Here is an 18350-nt window from a genome sequence, read left to right as displayed (position 1 = left end):
CTGGGGATGAGAGCCAGGATAGGAGCTGCAGAAATGCAAGCTTCAGCAGCCTGCATCAGCCCAGAGAGTGCTTGGATAAATCACTTCCCTCTTGGCATCAAAATCCCCTCAACTCTCCAGAAGGCAACTCAATGAAGTCAGCGAGCCAATCGTGGGCACCCGAGAAGAGCCATGCTATGTGGCAAGCTAGTGGCCTTAAACGTTTGCCTCTGGGGGTGCTTGGGTGAGAGCATCGTTGTCCCATGAGAGGAGAAAGCCCACCTTCCCTCTGCTTCCGTCCTATGGGGTGATGACTAGGAACATCTGCCTTGGTGTCTGGAGTTCAGAAAGGCCGACACGGAGCGCTCAGCTGCTGTCATTCTGAGGTGCCCATGAGTCTCTCACCGCGGTGGCTCGCTCCTTTAGTGTCCTTTGGCTTTCCACTTTAAATGAGTCATTGAGTTCCCTTCCCTTCCCTTCCCTCTTCAAAAATTGAAGCCAGAAAAATGAGAAAGTCTTGGGAGAAAACAAAACAAAACTAAACCTAGCAATTACCAGGCAGTGTAAATACTGGATTAATTTATTGGACTGGGGATAAGGGACGGGGAGGATCCGATGTCTGCTCTTGTTGCTTTAAGGTTTACACTGGTGGTCCCTCTTTCTTTCCAAGCCAATGATGTGTTTCCCTAGGTGGCTGCCCTTTAAAGATGATTTCTTCCAATCAGTCTCCTAATGCTGTAAATCTGATGTCTGTCCTGTGCTGGCACATGACAGTCCCCAGTGTGCCACATATCAGATGAAAGACAACCTCAGAGGAGGTAACCACGGATGAGTTCCTGTGGGCTGTGTGGCGTTCCGTCTCTCCTTCTCCTTCTAGAAGGTTTTTTTTCTGAGCTGGCTCATCTCACTGAAAGCATCTCCTGGGGTGACCTCTGTGTAACTCCCGCGCTGATGCCTTGCTGGAGACTGTGTTGCAAGAGTCTCTCATCTTTTTTTCTTTTAATTTATTCCATCATCTGCTATAGTTTCTCAAAAGTTAGACAGCATCCTTTGCTGCATTCTAGACTCCTCTGTTAAGGAGTTAGCTGCTTGATTTCGGAACAGCAAGTCTTCCCACGGCAGGTCTGGGTCCTCTTGGCGCTGTCTCTCCACGAGGCAGCTTCCAGACCCAGACTTCCGGCTCCTGCCTGTGTGTACAGCGCTGCCCCCATCTGCCCCCAGAACAGCAGTTCTCAACCTGTGGGTCATGACCCCTTTGGGGGTCAAACTACCCTTTCACAGGGGTCGCATCTCAGACATCCTACATATCAGATATTTACATTATGATTCACAACAGTAGCAAAATTACAGTTATGAAGTAGCAACAAAATAATTTTATGGTTGGGGGTCACCACAACACAAGGAACTGTAATAAAGGGTTGCAGCATTATGAAGGTTGAGAACCACTGCCCTAGATATTGAAAACTATGAAAGCATGCCTGAGGCATTTAAAAATGAAAGCGTGGCTGGGGTGCAGCTCTGTTCTAGCATTTTCCTCACATGCATGAGGCCTGGATTCACCCCTCAGCTCTGAGATAAAATCTCTACTGCTTGGCAAGGAAAAAACTGCCGAGAAAGGGACACGCCGGTGTTCAAGTATCTTTTTTCCTGTAATTTGAGTTTTTTTTTTTCTATTTTGATTTTTTATATGTATGTTTATTTATAACAGTATATTTGCTGTTTTGAGACAGGGTCTTTCTGTGTAGCCCTGGATGGCCTCAAACTCACAGAGATTTGCCTGCTTCTGCCTCTGGAGTGTTGGGATTAAAGGTGTGTGCCATCATGCCCGGTGCCCGAGTTTTTTTTTAAGAAAGCATTTTCTCTCTCTACCTATCTATCTGTATCTACCTACCTACCTACCTACCTATTTACCTATCTATCTATCTATCTATCTATTTAATTTTTCCCCTTTTTTGAGATATGGTCTCAGTCTGCCCCAGGTTGTCCTGGAACTCATTATGTAGCTCATGGTGATCCTCCTGCTTCAGCATCCCAAGTGCTGGAATTAGAGGCATGCACTTCCAAGCTCACTGAAAGCATTCATTTTCATTAATAATAATAACAGTTATTTTCATTTTGAAAAAAAAAAGAACCAGAGCAAATAATAAAATAAAAAATGAAAACAAAGGAAAAAACGCAAGCAGCCAGATAAACAGAAACCGATGCTGCCTAGGCGAGCATGGACCAAACAGTAAGATCTGTGATGTTTAGCCACCCTACCTCAAATCACACATTTCATAAGGTCAAGGATCCAGCTCACACCTGGGACTATCTGGGGAGCAGATATGATGGATCATAAAGGGACGGACAAAGAGGGAAGGTTGCTCTGCTGTTTAGTTGCGGGCATATCTTCCCTGGTCTGGACAGGAAGTGGCCGCTCACAGATGAGCTGCGTCTTAGAGAAGATGCCTTGGGGGTTCTGCTCTGGCCCCGCTGGGACTCAGATCCCGGTCCTTGTGGCTGTGGATGCAGGGCTTTCTGAGCATCCTCGCCATCTCCTGAACACTCAGGTGACCCCCACCCCTCCTGTTTCCTTTTCCAGACGACTGAACCGCAACCAGCTGCACGTACTGCCTGAACTACTGTTCCAGAACAACCAAGCTCTGTCTCGACTGTGAGTTACACACGCGGGTCGACACCCACCCCGTGGGGGGTGTGGGATGCAGTCAGTGGCTCTGACCTTGGGCTCATACTTCCCACTGGCATGAAAGGCTCTGAGCATCGAAGGCCAGACCTTTCTATGGGAAGTCTGTGTGGGGCACTTCTCCAGGCAAGAGTTTGAGAGGGTCCTAGTTCATCCAGCTGTAAATGTCGCTGCTGGTGGCAGGGTGTCATGGGGAGTGGGTGTGTTCGAAACTGTGCCCGCAGTCTGCTGTGGACATTGTCACGCCCTTGTCCCTGCCTTTGTGTGCCTGTGTTGGGTTGAATATTCATTTCGCTAAGCTGCTTTGAACCCATTTCTACTTTCAGCTCCGTCTACCTTTAGGCTTAGGTGCTCGGTGAGTGTATTTATTATCAGTGGTGTAAAGCCATAGCGTCACTGGCTGCCAGCGCACTTCTTCCAAGTACAAAGGATACTGGCTAATGTTGCTCTGTGAGTCTCCACGCTTTTGAGCTCTTCTACCATCTCTTCTGTTTAGTGGGATCTGGGGTTGGACGGGCCTTTGAGACTTACTAAGGAATCTCCAGTGCAGCCCCCCAGCCCGCGCTCTGAGTTTGGCTACCTCTATGATGGGGAGTTCATGATTGGACCGCCAGCTTGCATATAAGAACCTTCTGTTTTGTTTTGTTTTGGTTTTTTGAGACAGGGTTTCTCTGTGTAGCTTTGCGCCTTTCCTGGAACTCGCTTTGTAGACCAGGCTGGCCTCGAACTCACAGAGATCCGCCTGTGAGTTCTGCCTCCCGAGTACTGGGATTAAAGGCATCGCCACCACTGCCCGGCTATCAGAACATTCTTAACTTCGAGCCTCCCATTTGCTCTCTAATAATGTGTTTTTCTTAATTTTTATTTCTGCAACTACTTAGAACAACTATGTCCTATAATGTGTCTTCTAGGGTGTTTTGTTTTGTTTTGGTTTGGTTTTTTTTTCAAATTTTGACTTGGGAGATTTTTGAGTTCTCTTCATGGTGGTTATGAACACTCTGGAGAACACTGGGGTGGGGACTCTGCTTGGGATGGAGGACAGTCTGGGAAACAATACTTCAAGGGTCACATGGTCCTGGGTTTTTCAGTGCGACTTTGCTGGGAGCCAGCATTTCTTCCTGAACTTCGGAAGCTACCTGCTGAGTTGGGGTGTGCACCCATGCTTGTGGGTGGCCTCCCATGAATGTCTGATGATGCAGATTCCCCTGCAAGAAACCCCTGCACCTGGCATATGTGACTGTGAGAAAGAAAGGCAGCGTCTCACAGCTTTACCGCTGGAGAGACGAGGTGGAGAGGCAAAATGATATCCCTGGAGCCGACGTGAAGCCCCTTTGACTCCTGACTCCTGGCCCAGCACTATTCGTGTTTCATCTTTCAGTAGGAATTTGGGAGCAAAGGTCTTCCACACTTTAACAAACATTAAGTAACCAGACTTCATAACTAAACTGGCATTTGGAAATCCACTCAGGGGGTGGGAGGGTCTGAGGAAGAGGACACCTGCTCTTGGCACTCTCCTGGGCTGGGAGCCAGGGGAAGCAGAGGCCTCAAGGTCGTGTGTGTGTGTGTGTGTGTGTGTGTGTGTGTGTGTGTGTGTGTGTGTGTGTGTGTGTATTTCCAAGCTCTGAAGACAGAACTTCTGAATGCTTCCTGGCTTGTCTTCCAGGCATTGACTCCCTTGCACTTGGCAAGAGGACATTTTTATGTCAGGCCATAGCTGGTCCTGGGTGAAGGAAGACTTTCTGTTTCTTTGTTATATTTTATTTTTTTCAGCTCCTGTCTTGTGCTCTTCCTCTCTCTTTGTTTTGGTGCTGGAGACGGAACCCTGGGTTCTGTCTAGAGTGTGCTGAGGACACAACTCTACATGAAGCTATCCCCCAGCCTCTCCCTATTTCCAAGGCTCCTCTGTAAGCATGGCATACAAGCCAGAAGGACTCAGCAGAGAATACCTGTGTAGCATGTCCTATCAATGTCAGCCAAAGACTGGGCATCATGACAGAGGCATGTGCATCCTGTGCCCCTCCAGCACGGGCCATCTTGAAAAAGGCACTTTCTGTAGGAGGCTGCTGAGCAAAGTTTTGCTGACTGAGCCTTTGCTCCTGGCCTCACCCAGACACTGTGGGGGAGGCTGTAGGGACAGATACGAGAGTGTCCACAGGTTTACTTGTTGCTCCTCTTTGCTTCATCCCTCTCCTGTTCTCTTGACCTGAATATTTGCCTTCCGAAACTTCCCTAATGAGTTCTCCAGTTGTTCTGGCTAGAAAGCTCTCAGACATGCTACCCTGAGCACTGGTGAGGCGAAGGTGTGGTGGGTATTGTAAGTCATGGCCATTAAGTTCCTAGGCTCCCCAGGACAGGGATTAAGGTACAGCAACTCCTCACAGCAGCTGAGATGTGAGGATGTTTCTAGTTCTTTCTGGATTGTTGTCTTGCTCCTCCCTGTACTACCGTCCTGGGCTCCTTGGCAACAATGACATCACTACACTGACCATTTGTGTTAGTCACAGTGTTGGCCCCCCTCCTACTTCTTGTAACCACATAGCTCTGATCTCCGTAGGGTCTTGGATCCTAACTCTAGAGTCTTGGAAGCAGAAATCTGATGATCCCGTTTTAGGCCAGGTGATGGCTGGGGCTTGTGGGATCAGCTGGTGCAGTGGTAATTCTGGAGCTGCATCCTCAGCTACAGGACCGTGACATTCCTTTAAGAAGGCATGCCTAGGCCAGTGCCTTGCTTCTGGTCCCTCCGTCGACTTTCCCTTTGCTTTGGGGGGATCTGTTACTAAGCCCTTCCATCTGGAGGAAATTACAGACTTTCGTGCAGATGCTTGGCTAAGCAGCGTGGCAGTGGACTCTAGAGAGACCAAATGTGCCGGGGAAGGTGTGGCCAGGGTGTGCAGGTGGCACAGTCCCTGGTTCGGTTGATCTCATCTGCAGCTTCCAGAAGTTAAATCTGTCTACCGTTTGTTCTATACTGGCAGTCCCATTCTTTCCAAACACACAATGGGTGTCCCAAAGAGGGGCTTTGTCTTGGATCACAGAGCAGTTGGATATAAGGACTGGAATTAGGCACTGGGACTCTGAGGGTCCATTAATGAGCCCGGAAATGGCCTTAAACCAGGACCTGGAAGTCTCACCATTGGGAATCCACCCCAAGGAGATAAAACCCCAGCATAAGTATGCACACTGCAGTGATATTTAGAATATTGAAGAGAGCATGGAAATAACCTTAATGTCCCACATCAGGGAAGTGGTTAGGCAAATTCCAGCATATCTGCTTGATGGAATACTTAAGCATTCATCAGAAATGGCCTTCATGGGAGATGTCAAATAATGCAGATGTTTGTGATATCAAAAGCCAGAGTTGTATTGATCCCTGAATTACTCTAAATAATGCATGGAAAATGACTGCAGAATCCCAGCAGGGACTGACGGTGGGTAATTTTTTTCTTTTGTGTTTCCCAGATGTTCTTTAAGAAGGACGTATTGTATTTATGGTAGGAGACCTGCCAGCTTTGAACAGTAATGGAAAGCCCTGTGTCTGAGTTAAAACGAGTGCTGGGGGGCTGGGGAGGCGGCGCTGTGGTAGAATGCTCGCCGAGTGCACGCAAAGGCCCTGGGTTCCAGGCCCGGTGCCATAAAACCCCAAACAACTGGCACCAGAGACGTGGTGTGGTTTCCTTTAGTCCCGTGGAGCCAGATGCTCTGTTGTGGCGCCAAAATAATGTCTACCTCCCAGAGCTGCTGTGAAGTTGAAGAGAGATGAAAACTTTTGGGCCTCGGAATGAACGCTGCGGCACGTGGCAGGTGTCGGGAAATATGAGGCACCCGTGCTGGGATTGCTTTGGAGGGGAAAACCCGGCTTCCCACACTTGCAGCCTCAGAGTGGCTGACCCCACACACAAGCATTGCTTAGCATCAGCGTCGGCTTCCCTCGTCTCTCTGGAGACTGGTGTAGAGTTCTTACCCTTAGCTCAGAATCCTCCCTTTACCATACAGGGACCTGTCCGCAGCTTTGATTTCACTCAGTTGTTCCCCTGCAGAATCACCCAGAAAGGCTGCGGAGGGAGGCTGGTCTGGGGCCAGCAGAAGGGCTGAAGTTTGGCTTGGAACAGTCCTGGTCACGTTCTTGAGCAGTGGAAGGGAAGCCAGCAGAGAGCAAGTAGGCGACAGGTCTCAGCTCTTGGAGCCCTCAAATTACAGATGAAGTCTTTATTCCCCAACTGAGGGGGCCTGAAGCTCTAACTCGGTGCTCCCTTCTTTATTTTATTATTATTATTTTTTGCATGTGTGTGTGTAGCTTGTGTGCACGTGAATGTGTGCTCATGTGTTGGGGTGCACATTTGTGTGTGGGTACATGTGCCCACGTGTGCACAGGGGTGCAGAGGCCAGAAGTCAATACTGAACATCTTCCTCAATTCTTTTTCATCTTTTTTTTTTTTTTTTCGAGACAGGGTTTCTCTGTGTAGCTTTGCGCCTTTCCTGGATCTTGCTCTGTAGACCAGGCTGGCCTCGAACTCACAGAGATCCACCTGGCTCTGCCTCCCGACTGCTGGGATTAAAGGCGTGCGCCACGACCGCCCGGCTTCTTTTTCATCTTTTGTATTGAGGCAGAGTCTCTTGCTGAACTTGGAGCTCATCAGTTGGCTTTGGTTGGTCTAGCTAGCCAGCTCGCTCTAGGGATCCCCTGTTTCTGCCTCCCAAAGGTTTATAGGTGGGCCACTGCACATGCCCTGGATTGAAATGGGTGCTGGAGATCCTCATGATTGCATGGCACATTCTTCACTTGTTGAACCATCTCCACGGCTCCCTAGCTCCCCCGCAGAAGAAATCCCTCACCTTGTCATGTGACTTAGTCTCTGCAGAAGTGAGCAGCTGCAGCCTTTCACCGTCTCCATCCAGAGAGGACAAGAACCATGGCCACGATAGCGACGATCAACAAGAATGGAAGGCCACTCAGTGCTGCGTTATGCTGGCACAGCCTAGCAACGCAATCCGATTTTAGTAGTGGAACGTCCGTGTGAGGTCAGCACGCCTTCCTCTTGTGGATGAAAGGATGCACGGTCAGAGGGTCTGTGACATGTCCTAGAGCTGAGGCAAATTTGAACCTGCTCTGTCTGTAGCTAAGGTTGTCTTATTACACCCACCCTTTAGTACCTGCCATTTATCTGCACTAGCCGTCTACATGGACCCTCCTAGATTCCCTCTGTCCCCCAGTTCCTCACTGTCCCTGACCCCACCTCTTCCTCTGCATGTTCCCGCCCACTCATTCATCCCAGAGTTCTTTGTGGACCTCCCACAGGCCTGCAGGGTTGGTCAAACTTGGCTAGAGAGCTGTGTGGCTCCAACACGCATGTCTACCCGTCTAGGGGGTGACAGTTCACTCTAGAAGCTCTCTGAGAGCTAAATGGCTCTCAGGCTCCAGCAGGTAGGAAGAGTGAAGGGCAGGCACCAGCTGCTGCCTCTCAGTCTCCTGTGGGGGCAGCTGCACCCTGGTGGCAGGTTACCTGGGTTTGGGACCAACTTTTCACTTGCCATGCAATCCTCAGAGGATGCGGAAATGTCATTTTCATGGACTGTCACAGGGCTCAGGTTTGGGGCTAGAGGGACATGTTTGAGTTCTGATAACTTGTCTAGAGCAGCCAATCCCAGATTTCACTTGGCTAGGTGGGGCTAGGTGCTTCTGTGCTCACTCACGCTAGCCTCTGTCCCCCCAGGTCCAACAGACAAGATGTTCTTCTCTGGCTGGCTGCATCCTTTACTCACATACAAATTGCTTTGGACACTCAGGTCCTCTGGGCTCTCGCTTAGCCTTGAAGCCCATATGCATCCAGACCAGATTGACTTCTTGGTCTCTGTAGGTTTCTGTAGGCTTGGGAGGGGGCAGGCCATTATTGAGGCAGCCCAGGGCATCTACTTCCCATGTGTGTATATATTCCTGTCATAAGGACCACGATAACTCATTAACAAGGCCCTGGTGGTAGGAGCCAGGCTGTGAGCCTGCGCAGCCCTGTGGAAGAATGCCTGACCCTCATGACCCCATCTCAAGCTGGGTTTAATTAAACTGTCAGCACTGGTCAGAAGAACAAAGCATCCCTTCCCGCCAGGGCCCAGCCCCCATCCGAGGCAGGAGGCTCCGCCACTGAAACGAATAGCTGTACAGAATGGATCTGTCTCGCCTCGGAGGGAAATTACCCGAAGCAGAAGGTGACCCCGCTATTGCCACACACCCAGGCCAGGAGGCAGAACTGCTGAGCTTGACCAGCTTCTGGAAAGATGCGGACGGCTGTGTGGGAAGTAGGACTCCCGGGGGGGCTCCCAGCTCCGACGGAGCCTCCTTCCTGTCTGCGCTGCCCCCCAGGGGTTCTTGCTAGGTGTCCATCACTCCTTAGCGTCCCTCAGAAATTCCTTGAGCTTTGTCCAGAGAGAGGAAGCCCGTGAGGGGCTCAGGGTGTTAACGATAGAAGTGGCCTTGCTTAGATGGCTAGAGAAAAAGCTGGCCAAGCTGTGTCATCTCTAGGGGACTTCTGCTTCTAGCACATTCTCGTGTGTCATGAAGCTCTGGGGAGTGCCACTGGGATGGCCCAGCAGGCAAAAGTGCGTGTCTGTACAAACTGGACAATGAGTCTGACTCGGAACCCAGAATAGCAGGAGAGAACTGAGTCACAAGAGGGGTCCTCTGACCTCCACACACATGTCATGACATGAGCTTGTACCCATACACAGGCACAATCACAAAACAGAATTACAAAACAAACAAAACAAAACAAAACGGCTGCTCCAAGCCAGGAGTAAATGGAGTGCACGCCTTTACTTCCAGCACTCAGAAGGCGGAGGCAGGCAGATCTCTGTGAGTTCGAGGCCAGCCTGGTCCACAGAGCGAGTTCCAGGACATTCAGAGCTATATAGTAAGATCCTGTCTCTAACAAAAAACAAACAAGCAAACAAAAACAAAAAACCCAAACCAAACCCAGGGAGACATAGGTGGTCTATCTCCCAAACTTGTTTACAAATTTATTTTTTCCAGGGACTCCCCTTTAATACTTTTTGGGCTTTGTGTTAAGTGACCAGCCAGGTCTCAAACAAGAAGCATGGAAGTCTAGGTTTGAACATCTGATCCCCCAATCCATGCACTTGCTGCTAAACTATCTGTGCCTAAGCTAGAGTGAGGGTGTGTGTGTGTGTGTGTGTGTGTGTGTGTGTGTGTGTGTGTGTGTGTAAAAATGTAGGTTTTCAGGGTCAAGTGACTCAGATCCTGAGTCAGTTAGGGCAGGTCCCCTGATTAGTAACGTTATCACTTCTCTTTCTTTGGTTTCTGTTTAGGGAGACCTTGCCCCCACAATGTGCTTGGGGGAGGGCCTTAGGTGGAGACCCCTGTTGGGTATTTGCCTCTGCCCAGCCTGGCTGGAATGTGAGAGTTGAGGCTGCCAACCCCAAGAGCAGATGTACCACCTCTAGCTGCCTCTCAGGGCACAGCCTGGGGATTATGAGTTAGCAATTACGAAGTGCTCTGGAATCGCAACATGCCTCCCAATCATTACATCTGTGCCTGCTGTCAAGGCGGGAGAGAAGAAGGCCAGCATCCCACTGGGCTGGTGCAGGGGCCTCTGAGAAGAGGGCAGGGCGGCCAGCCTCATGTTGACAGCTACATGCCAAGCAAGCCTCTGTGCTCAGCATGGATGGACGTCTGTCCACACAGCTCTGGCCCATGCTTTTGGACCCAGTCCAGCTCGGAACTGGCTCAGAACCACGCTGGTCTTCACACTTATGAACAGCCAGGGTGCCCCAAAAGGGCTTCATGGTCGTCTCATAAGGATGCCCAGTGAATGCAGGGCGCGGTGCTGGCATGGCTACCGCATTGTACAGAGCAGTGTGAAGCACACAGAATTCCTAAGCCAGAGAAGACAAGGCAGGGAGGCGTGCGTGTGTGTCTGTGTGTGTGTGTGCGTGCGTGCGTGCGTGCGTGCGTGCGTGCGTGCAAGCAGCGGCGGCTGGGGAAGAACTAGGGAGTAAGGGTTTTTTTTCTCTTCTTATGCTTTGAAGACCATGTAAATGGTTTTGCTAGGATATTGAACTTTGGAAAATAGAGAAAAGCAGTTAATGAACAAGCGGTTTTGTTGTTCCGCTAAGTAAGACATTTAACAGTTTCAGCTAGCGTGCAACTATTTTTACCTTTTATTTTAAAAAAAATGGGGAGGGGGATTGCTGTTAAGACAGGATCTTAAGGTCCTGTGCATATACATTATGGTTGTGTAGCTGGATGTTCTTGTGGGACTCCGGACAGTGGGAGTGGGGATATCTCTGACTCTTTGGTCTGCTCTTGGGACCCTTTCCTCCTGCTGGATTGCCTTGTCCAGCCTTGATATGAGAGTTTGTGCCTCATCTTATTGTAATGCTGTGTTCCGTTGCTATCCCTGGGAGGCCTGCTCTTTTTTTTTTTTTTTTTGGAAGGGAAATGGAGGAGGAGTGGATCTCGCGGAGAGGGGAGGTTGGGGGGGAGGACTGGGAAGAGTGGAGGGAGGGGAAACTGGTCAGAATGCAATGTATGAGAGAAGAATAAAAGAAAAAAAAAGATAATAATAGGAGCTTACATTAATAAACAGATTTTGTAGAGATTTAACGTTGATGGAAATCATGATTGAGTAAGTTGGAAAAACAATGATCCATATTGGTACATGAAAACCTAGAATGTTAAGGTTATCTATTGCTTTGAAACAGGTAAACACAAATTTAGTGGCAAAAAAAAAAAATAAGATAGGGTCTCACTATGTAGCCATAGCTGGTTTGGAACTTACTATATGGACCACACTGGTCTTGAACTCATGGACTGGTCTTCTACTTCTTCTGCCTCCCGGGTGCTGGGCTGGCAGGTGTGTAGGAGTATGCCCAGCTTCATGTATATATGTGTGTGTGGATGTTTGAGTGTGTGAGTATGTGTATGCAGGTGTGTGTGCATGGGGACGTGTGTTTATGGAGACCAGCGTTGACGTCAGAGGTCTCATTGCTCTCTCCCCCTTAGGTTTGGAGACGGTGCTTTTCATTGATCTAGAGCTCACTCATTAGCTAGACTGGCTGGCCAGTGAGCTCCAGGCACCCACCTGTCTCTGTCTCTCTCTTCAACCCTGCCCTGAGTGCTGCTGTTCCTGGCTTTTTATGAGGGTATTGGGGGTCTGAGCTCAGGTCCTCAAGCTTGTGTGGCAGGCATTTTATCGACTGGGCCATCTCTCCAGCACACACATAAAAATGCTTTTTTTTTTTTTTTTTAAATTAAGTTTAATATCATTGCAACATGTAGTTGTTATATGACCATCTGTTACGTCTTGCGTGCCAGACACTCCCAACAGCATTTCTGCCTCTGGTTGTTACAGTTCCATGCGATCCATGTCTGATGGTGGGGAAACTGAGGCTCGTGGGTTAAGCACAGTATCGCATCGCTAATTGTTGGCGGATCTGGCTGTGGAGGCAGGGGTGTGGCAGGAAGGGCACAGTGGCTCACCAGGCCACATAACTCTGTCCGAAAACCTGGGAAACTAGAGAGCTGTTAGGAACAGATGGCTCCCGAGGTTTCTAGGAGGTGGTTAAGTCCTGAGGAGTGTGGTAACACAGCGGGCAGAAGAAGTGGCTGTGGAGTCATAAGATGGGGAATCCAGCTGCCCATGAGCAGGGCCTCCACTGTCCCAGAGTGTTGTGTAGAGGTCCCTTGGAAACAGGCATAGATGGAGTCAGACTTAAAATATTCTAGAATGAGGACTGCATTGGTGATACGCAATGGAGTCACAGAGAGTTCTTGGAGAGCAAGGTGATTAGGCAGATGAGTCTCAGATGCTCCCTGTGAATCCTTCTCTCCCAGCTTCCTGCACCTACCTGGGTCAGGGTTGGGAGGGTCAACAGCCCAGAGCTCTCTCCGACAAGACTCTCGCTCAGTGGCTTGAACTGGCCCTTCCTGTAGCAGGAACCCTCCTCCTTCCATAGGGAGACTTGATTGTTGCTTCCTCAGTGTCTCCTTGTTCCTCTGTGACTCCTACTGTGGTGAACTACACACAGCAGCCATCTTATCCACAGGGAATGTTAATGTCCAGTGACAGGACATGCAGCCTCTCTGTTGTACGACCATCACCATCGTCTATACCTAGCTATAATCTCCCCAAACCTCTGTCCCCTTTAAAGCTTGCTGCACGGACCCCTGTTCTGTTTTAAAGGCTTTGCCTGTCCTGTGTCACATGAATGGACATAACAGTATTTGCGTCTGAATGGCTTACTCCCCTTAGCATAGCGGTTCTTTTTGAGGTCCATCCGTATTGTACTTTTTACTGACTGGACAATATGCCACTGCTTGGATAGACCACATTTTATTTACCCATCCAGCTGCAGATGGACCTTGGGTTACATTGCCTATCTGTGTTCTGTTAGCCGTCATTGGAACCTCAGTCCCTTATGACATTCTTTATATCCAGAGCTCTCCTTTCCTCACCAATTGAACAGAATCTCACACAGGATTTGCCTTGCTTTCTCTGGCACAAATGGGTTCATCAGGCTGACTAGCCTCACGGTGTTTCTGCTGACCAACTATTCAGAGGCTGTGGGAGTAGAGTATCATGCTTTCCTGCTCTTCCTCACTGATTCTGGGATCCACACTGGGAGTCTGAGTTGGGCCTTGACTCCTGTTAAGTGGACTTGGTTCCACTTGACCTGGGTTCAGCCTTGGCCTGTGGCCCACAGACACAGAGCTGGTTGTTCAGGCTAAAACCATCTCTTGGTGGCACATTAGGTGGTGTGTTGAGAGAGTTGTCTGGGCACCCTACTACGAGGGCAGTCACAGACATAGACAAGACCCTTGCTTCCAGGAGCTGGGCAAAGCAGATCTGGAAGTGCATGAGGAGTGGATGAGGAAAGGTTGAGGAAAAAGGATGTTCCTTGTAGTGGAGGAGGTGGGCAGGGGTTCCGATGAAGATGGAATTGGGAGCCATGATAGTCCCTTGCGCATGTAGATAGATTCTGATGAGCTGTGTGAGTGTGTGTGTGTGTGTGTGTGTGTGTGTGTGTGTGTGTGTGTGAGAGAGAGAGAGAGAGAGAGAGAGAGAGAGAGAGAGAGAGAGAGAGAGAGAGAGAGGTGAGAGAGAGGGAGAGAGAGGTGTGAGAGAGGACTGTGAGAGTTTGGCTTTGTAGCCTGGACCACTCAGGAATCATAGACTCCAATTTTGATGGCAACAACCTGGGACCTAGCATCTCCTTTAATGAAACACTGTAGCTTGGGTGATTCTATTTCCTGCTTGGGATAACTAGGACACATCAAAGGATCCCCCGAGGGCTCAAAGGACAGCTGGTGGGGACAGTGTCCTCTGGACACTGAGTACATGCTGTGATTCAGTATGCTGCTGCAGTGTATAGTCTTTGGCTTGCTGGGCTTTGTAGTATGGACAGACCCTGTAGTCACTCTGTGAGTAAGAAGCCCTGCCTGGCAGCTGATTAATTTGGGAAGATTCATTATTGATGCAGATATTTTAAGATCCCCCCACCTCATGTTTTAACTCTTGGGTTTGGGTGCGGGGTGAGGAAACAGGTATTCTTTCTGGCCAGGAACCAATGCTGGTTGTGTTAGCCGTTTCTGCCCCAACCCTTGCATCCAATGTCCTGTCTCATGGTGGGGATCCCAGATGTCCAACCACCTCAGCCTGTCTGGCTTCATCCCCAGCATTAATGAGGAATCTGCGGACTCTAGTCATTGTCCCAAGGAGCTCAGAGTGTCCTTGTTCTTACAGGTGGCTGTGGAGGTACAGGTTGGGTAAAAAAACAGTAAAAACTAGTTCAGTCATTCTCAAGTTTCTGCCAAGTCCCCAGGTCTTTCCCACCATCTTTTCAGGACCTTGACAGCCTGGGCTAGCTGGTGCCGACCCTCATGCAGACCCAGCGAGCAAGAGCGGGCTTCACTGGTCAGACTGGGTCCAGTTCCAGGGCTTGCTAAAAGATATTGTCAGGCTAGAGCCAGCAGAGCCTGTGAGGTGACAGCAGCCTGCAGAGTTGACACGGCCACAGAACTCTCAGACTTTGATATGAGCTGCAGGTTCCGTTATTAAAAAAATTATTGGTGTGTGTGTGTGTGTGTGTGTGTGTGTGTGTGTGTGTGTGTGAGAGAGAGAGAGAGAGAGAGAGAGAGAGAGAGAGAGAGACAGACAGACAGACAGACAGACAGACAGACAGAGAGACAGAGAGAGATGTGGGTGATCATGCTGCAGTATGCATGTGGAGTTGAGGGACAGCTAGGGAGTCAGTTTTCTCCTTCTGCATGGTTCTGGGAATTGGACTTAGGTCCTCAGATTTGTGCAGCGCAGTGAGTGCTTTCAGAGCTTTTTACCACTCAGCCATCTCGCCCACCCTAGGTTCGCTAAGTGGCTAAGGCTGGCTTCAAACTCATGACCTTTCTGTGTTGGCTTTCCTAGCACTGGGGTTGTAGGTGTGCGATGCTGCGTCTGGAGTTTTTTCTTCACATTTTAATGAGACAATTTGTAAGTTGTTAGTATTCATGACTCTTCTGAGCTGAAGATGGCTGTGAGCCAGTTTTCCCATGGTGCCTTGTCACAGTTTAATGGACCTGGAGCCATGGTTTTCCTCAAGGACATCAACTCTGTGTTTTCCTTCTCTGGTTAAGATCTGCCTGTGCTTTAAAAATGTTTTTATTAGCATACATCAATTATACATAATGATGGGTTTCATTATGACATTCCATACATATACATAATGTATTTTGATCATCTTCACCCCAGTACCATTATCCTCCTTGCCCACCCCCACGCCTGCTAGTCCTGTGCTCTTCTCAGCCAGGCCCCTCTTTTGTTTTTATGTCTTTTTAAAACTATGTTCTTGAATTCAGTTTGTAGATGTTTTATTGAGACTTTCCGCACCTATGTTCCTTAGAGTGATGGTTATGTAATTTTATTTTATTTTTGTTATCTCTATCTAGTTTATCAAGGTAGTAACTAGCCTCGTAAACTGAGTTTGGAAACATTCCTTCTGTGTCTAGTTTATGGAATAATTTGAAAAGGATTGGTGAGTGGTGCTAGTTTTTTGTTTTTTTAGCTGTTGGATGGAATTCTGCAATGAAGCCTTCTGTGTCTAGACTTAAATTTTTCATTTATTTTGCTTACAAAATGTTCATACTTGTGAGTAAAGGCGTGCATACACAAATAATAAAAATATCTTTGCCTGCGTGGTTGTGAGAGGAGAATCCTGGGCATCATTCATTGCTTTCCACCTTGTTTGAGGCAGGGCGTCTTGCGTGACTTCATTTCCCATGTTCCTGTAGGAACTCTGGGATTACAGACGTGTGCTACCATGTCGACTTTTGCATGTGTTCTGGGGATTTGAACCCGGGTCCTCACATTGTGTAACAAATGCTTTATTTACTGAACCATCTCCCCAGGCCCATATAATCCATTTAAATTAAAAAATATCTCCTCTTGGTTTGACTTTGGCAGGTTCTATACACAGGGAAAGTCTCTTCTTCTTTTGGATTTTCCAGGTTACTGGATTGCAGTTTTAAGGCATGCCCTTATGATTTTCTGAATATTTGGTATCTGTCGTAATGTCTCTATTTTTATCTCTAATTTTATTGATGTTGGAGTTCTCTCTTTTTCTTTTGGTCAATTTACCTAGAGGTTTCACTGGTTCTTTGTGTTATTATTTTTTGGTTTTGTTTCAGCAATTTCTGTTCTGCTCTTAATTATTTATGTCTGATGTTGCTGGCTTTGGCTTGTTCTTATTTTTTCAAAGCCATAAGGTCATTATTAAGTATTTTCAATTTTTCTGATTTAGTGCATTTAAAAAGTTTATTTTCAGTGCATTCGTGTGTGTGTGTGTGTGTGTGTGTGAATGCCATTGCATGTGTGTGGAGGTCAAAGGACCAACTTTGGACAGTTGTTTCAGGCCTGGGGAATAAACCTAGGCAATCTGATTTGGCAATAAGCATTTTCGCACTGAGCCATCTTTCTGAGTCTGATCTTTTAATGTAGGCACTGATAGGTCTGAACTTCCCTCATAGGGCTGCTTGCGTTGTGTGCTACAGGTTTTGTTACGTTGTATCTTTATTTTCTTTGGATTCTAGAATTTCTTCATTCAGTGGTGTGTTGTTTGATCTCCACGAGTTTGTGGATTGTTTTCCTAGTTTCATTTGCTGTTGAAATCATGGTCAGTAGAATGCAAGAAACGATTTCAGCTTTCCTGTGTTTTTGAGACTTGTTTTGTGCCCTAATGCATGACTGATTTTAAAGAAAGTTCCAGGCTGCTGAGAAGAACGTATATTCTGCAATGTTGGGCTGGAAAGCTCTGTAGATGTCTGTTAAGTTCATTTGACCTAGGAAGTCATTAGTTCAATGTGTCTCTATTTTTGTTGTTGTTGAGATATCTTGTCTGTTGGTGAGAATGAAGTGTTGAAGTCCTTCATGATTATCATGTTAGGGCTGATCTATGACTTTCATCTTGTAGCGTTTGATTTATGAATTAGGGTTCACCTGTGTTTGGTGCGTATATTTGGAACTGTAATGTCCTCTTGATGGATCATTCCCTTCCTCAGCACAAAATGACTTTCTTATCTCTCCTGACTGTCGATTTTGTCAGGTATTAGAGGAACTGATGCAAATGCTCCCAGAGAACAGTGTCAGGCACCTGGATCTGTGTTTTGTTGTGGGCGTTTGTGTTCTGGAGGAGGGTGGCAAACATTGGGAGCCATCTGGAAAGCATTTTATGTGGGATATAGTCATAGGCCTAGGGCTGTTTGGTGTGATGAAAAGAAAATACGGACGAACCTGCAAGCGATTTTCAAAGCCATATGAAGAGTTGTTTTGAGGCTGAGGGAGCCGATTTGTTCCGGAAGCTGAGCACGGTGGGCAGGAGGTTTGGGGAAGCGGTTTGTGTTCTGCTACGCACAGGGCAGGCTTCCTAAAGCCTGAGGGCACTGGCTGACATGGGGTGGTGGGCTGTCTACTCATCCCTCATCCCTGGAAGAGATCAGGCAGCAGCTTTGTCCATTTCTGCCAGGATGTGTGCAGAAGAGCTGGCCCGGCTGTGATAGCTTCAGGGTGTTCACGATCACAGCCATTTAGCAAGGGGAGCATTTGGGAGCAGAGCGTGGCTTCTCTCCGATCATGCTGTGAAACTGGCAGGTGTTTGGAGCATGAAATTCCCTTGACCCAAGCCTCTGAGTTAGAAGCCACCCTCCAGCAAAGTGGCTCTAGTGATATGTTGAACAAAATGTTTGCCAGACCCTGGGTTGTGTCTCATGTTTGAGAGTCAAATTTGACACAACAAAATCAACAAATTGATTTGGGAATAAGGCCGGATCTATGAAAGGACAGAGGTGTGGCTTTGCCACGGTGCTCCTCGGGAGGTGTGTCTGGCCCAGATGTGGGGGCTGACCGCTCAGTTGCCTGACCCCTCCCACTTGTGTCCCCCGCCTCCCCCCCCAACATTGACTCATTCCCCTTTTGAAGCTGACGCCCTTGTTTTAGGAGCCTGGTTTCTGCACCCTGGGTTCTTCCAACAAAGACGCTTCTGTGGGCAGGCCTCAGTGGCCAAGCAGGAAAGGGTTAGGAAAGGAAGCTATTGACAGAATACCAATAAGGAAGGAAGTGTGTTCTTGCAGAACCAGGGGCTCCAGGCAAATCTGGGGCCCACTTGTACTGTCCAAACAGAGCAGAGAGTC

At 48.3% G+C, this 18350-nt stretch overlaps 1 protein-coding gene across 1 annotated transcript in view; it reads left to right on the top strand.

Annotated features, from left to right (window-relative positions):
- Slit1 (slit guidance ligand 1) overlaps positions 1 to 18350 on the top strand; it is a 158502-nt gene that overhangs the window by 24427 nt on the left and 115725 nt on the right. Inside the window, exon 4 of the mRNA XM_042263590.2 lies at positions 2561 to 2632. Coding sequence (XP_042119524.2) covers positions 2561 to 2632 — 72 coding nt within the window. The remainder of the gene's footprint in view (positions 1 to 2560; positions 2633 to 18350) is intronic.

The sequence above is a fragment of the Peromyscus maniculatus genome, chromosome 1 (genome assembly GCF_049852395.1).
Source record: "Peromyscus maniculatus bairdii isolate BWxNUB_F1_BW_parent chromosome 1, HU_Pman_BW_mat_3.1, whole genome shotgun sequence".
Lineage (NCBI taxonomy): Eukaryota > Metazoa > Chordata > Mammalia > Rodentia > Cricetidae > Peromyscus > Peromyscus maniculatus.
Note: the sequence above shows the minus strand (reverse complement) of the source record. Positions and strands in the feature narration are given on the sequence as shown.